The sequence below is a fragment of the Eimeria mitis genome, genomic scaffold, assembly GCF_000499745.2.
Source record: "Eimeria mitis Houghton genomic scaffold, Emh_scaff951, whole genome shotgun sequence".
Lineage (NCBI taxonomy): Eukaryota > Apicomplexa > Conoidasida > Eucoccidiorida > Eimeriidae > Eimeria > Eimeria mitis.
Window position 1 is genome coordinate 4,572 of NW_013577026.1, and position 1,153 is coordinate 5,724.

A 1,153-nucleotide genomic window follows, 5' to 3' on the forward strand; every position below is an offset into this window, starting at 1 on the left:
CTGGTGCTGATAGAAGAGCCCCTGCTGCTGGCTGCCTGGCTGCCCCCAGCTGCTGCTGCTGCTGCTGCTGCTGCTGCTGCTGCATGTCCTGCTGCCTCTGTGCGTTGCTGACAGCATATTGCTGCATGAGGAGTTGCTGCTGCCTCTGCTGTTCTTCGTGCTGCAGTCTGAGGAGTGCTTCTGTCTCCAGTATAGCGGGCTGCTGCTGCTGCTGCTGCTGCTGCTGCTGCTGTGCTGCTGCTGCTGCCCCCGCATCAAAGACAGCATCTAGCCCGTCTGTATGTAATGCATTTGCTGCTATCTTCTGCGGAGCAGCAGCAAGAAGACGAAGACTGAAGGTCTCCTCGATAGACAGCAGCAGCAGCTCAACAGCAGCGAGGCTGCAGACGGTGCCGTTGAAGGTCCGTGTCTCCGCGCTGCTGCGGGGCCCTTTTGCTGCTGATAAAGCACCCCGAGGCAGCTCCTGCTGCTGCTGCTGCTGCTGCTGCTGCTCTGGCTGCTGCTGCTGCTGCTCTTGCTGCTGCTCTTGCTGCTGTTCCTGGAGCCGCCGTGCTGCTGATGGGGCCCCTGTAACACCCCCAGATGAACCTCCTCTCCACAGTTGCTGCTGCAGCATCTGTTGCTGCTGCTGCTGCAGAAGAAGTTGCTGCTGCTGCTGCTGAAGCAACAGCAGTTGCTGTTGTTGCTGTTGTTGCTGCTGTTGTTGTTGCAGCAGCTGTTCCTTCTGCTGCTGTTCCTGCTGCTGCTGTTGTTGCTGCTGCTGCTGCTGCTGCTGCTGCTGCTCCTGCTGCTGCGGTGTATCGTTAGCTGCAAGAACAGAAGGGGGGTTGGGGAGCCAGGGGATGCTCCACTGGGGCCCTTCGCTGACTCCGCTGAGGTCCATCATCTGCTGCAGCACGTGCTGCTGCTGTTGCTGCTGCTGCTGCTGCTGCTGGTGGTCTTGCTGCTGCGTTTCATTATATTTGAAGCAGCAAACCAGCGCAGCCTGCAGCAGCCCCGTCTGCTGCGCTGCAGCTTCCTCGCGGAGAACAGCTGAAGGGGGGGGGCCCCCAGCAGGGACCCCAAGGGCCCCCCAGGGGCCCTGGGGGGCCCCCAAAGCAAAGTGAGAGGGCTGCGGTATAGTAGCGAAGAGAAAAGACTGAGCTTGCTGCTG

General features: G+C 60.5%; 1 protein-coding gene across 1 annotated transcript in view; it reads right to left on the reverse strand.

Moving 5' to 3' along the window:
• Positions 1 to 1,153, reverse strand: part of EMH_0025980 (uncharacterized protein) — a gene marked incomplete at both ends in the record, with an annotated part of 5,432 nt that overhangs the window by 3,942 nt on the left and 337 nt on the right. Inside the window, 2 exons of the mRNA XM_013502552.1 lie at positions 113 to 1,081; positions 1,140 to 1,151. Coding sequence (XP_013358006.1) covers positions 113 to 1,081; positions 1,140 to 1,151 — 981 coding nt within the window. The remainder of the gene's footprint in view (positions 1 to 112; positions 1,082 to 1,139; positions 1,152 to 1,153) is intronic.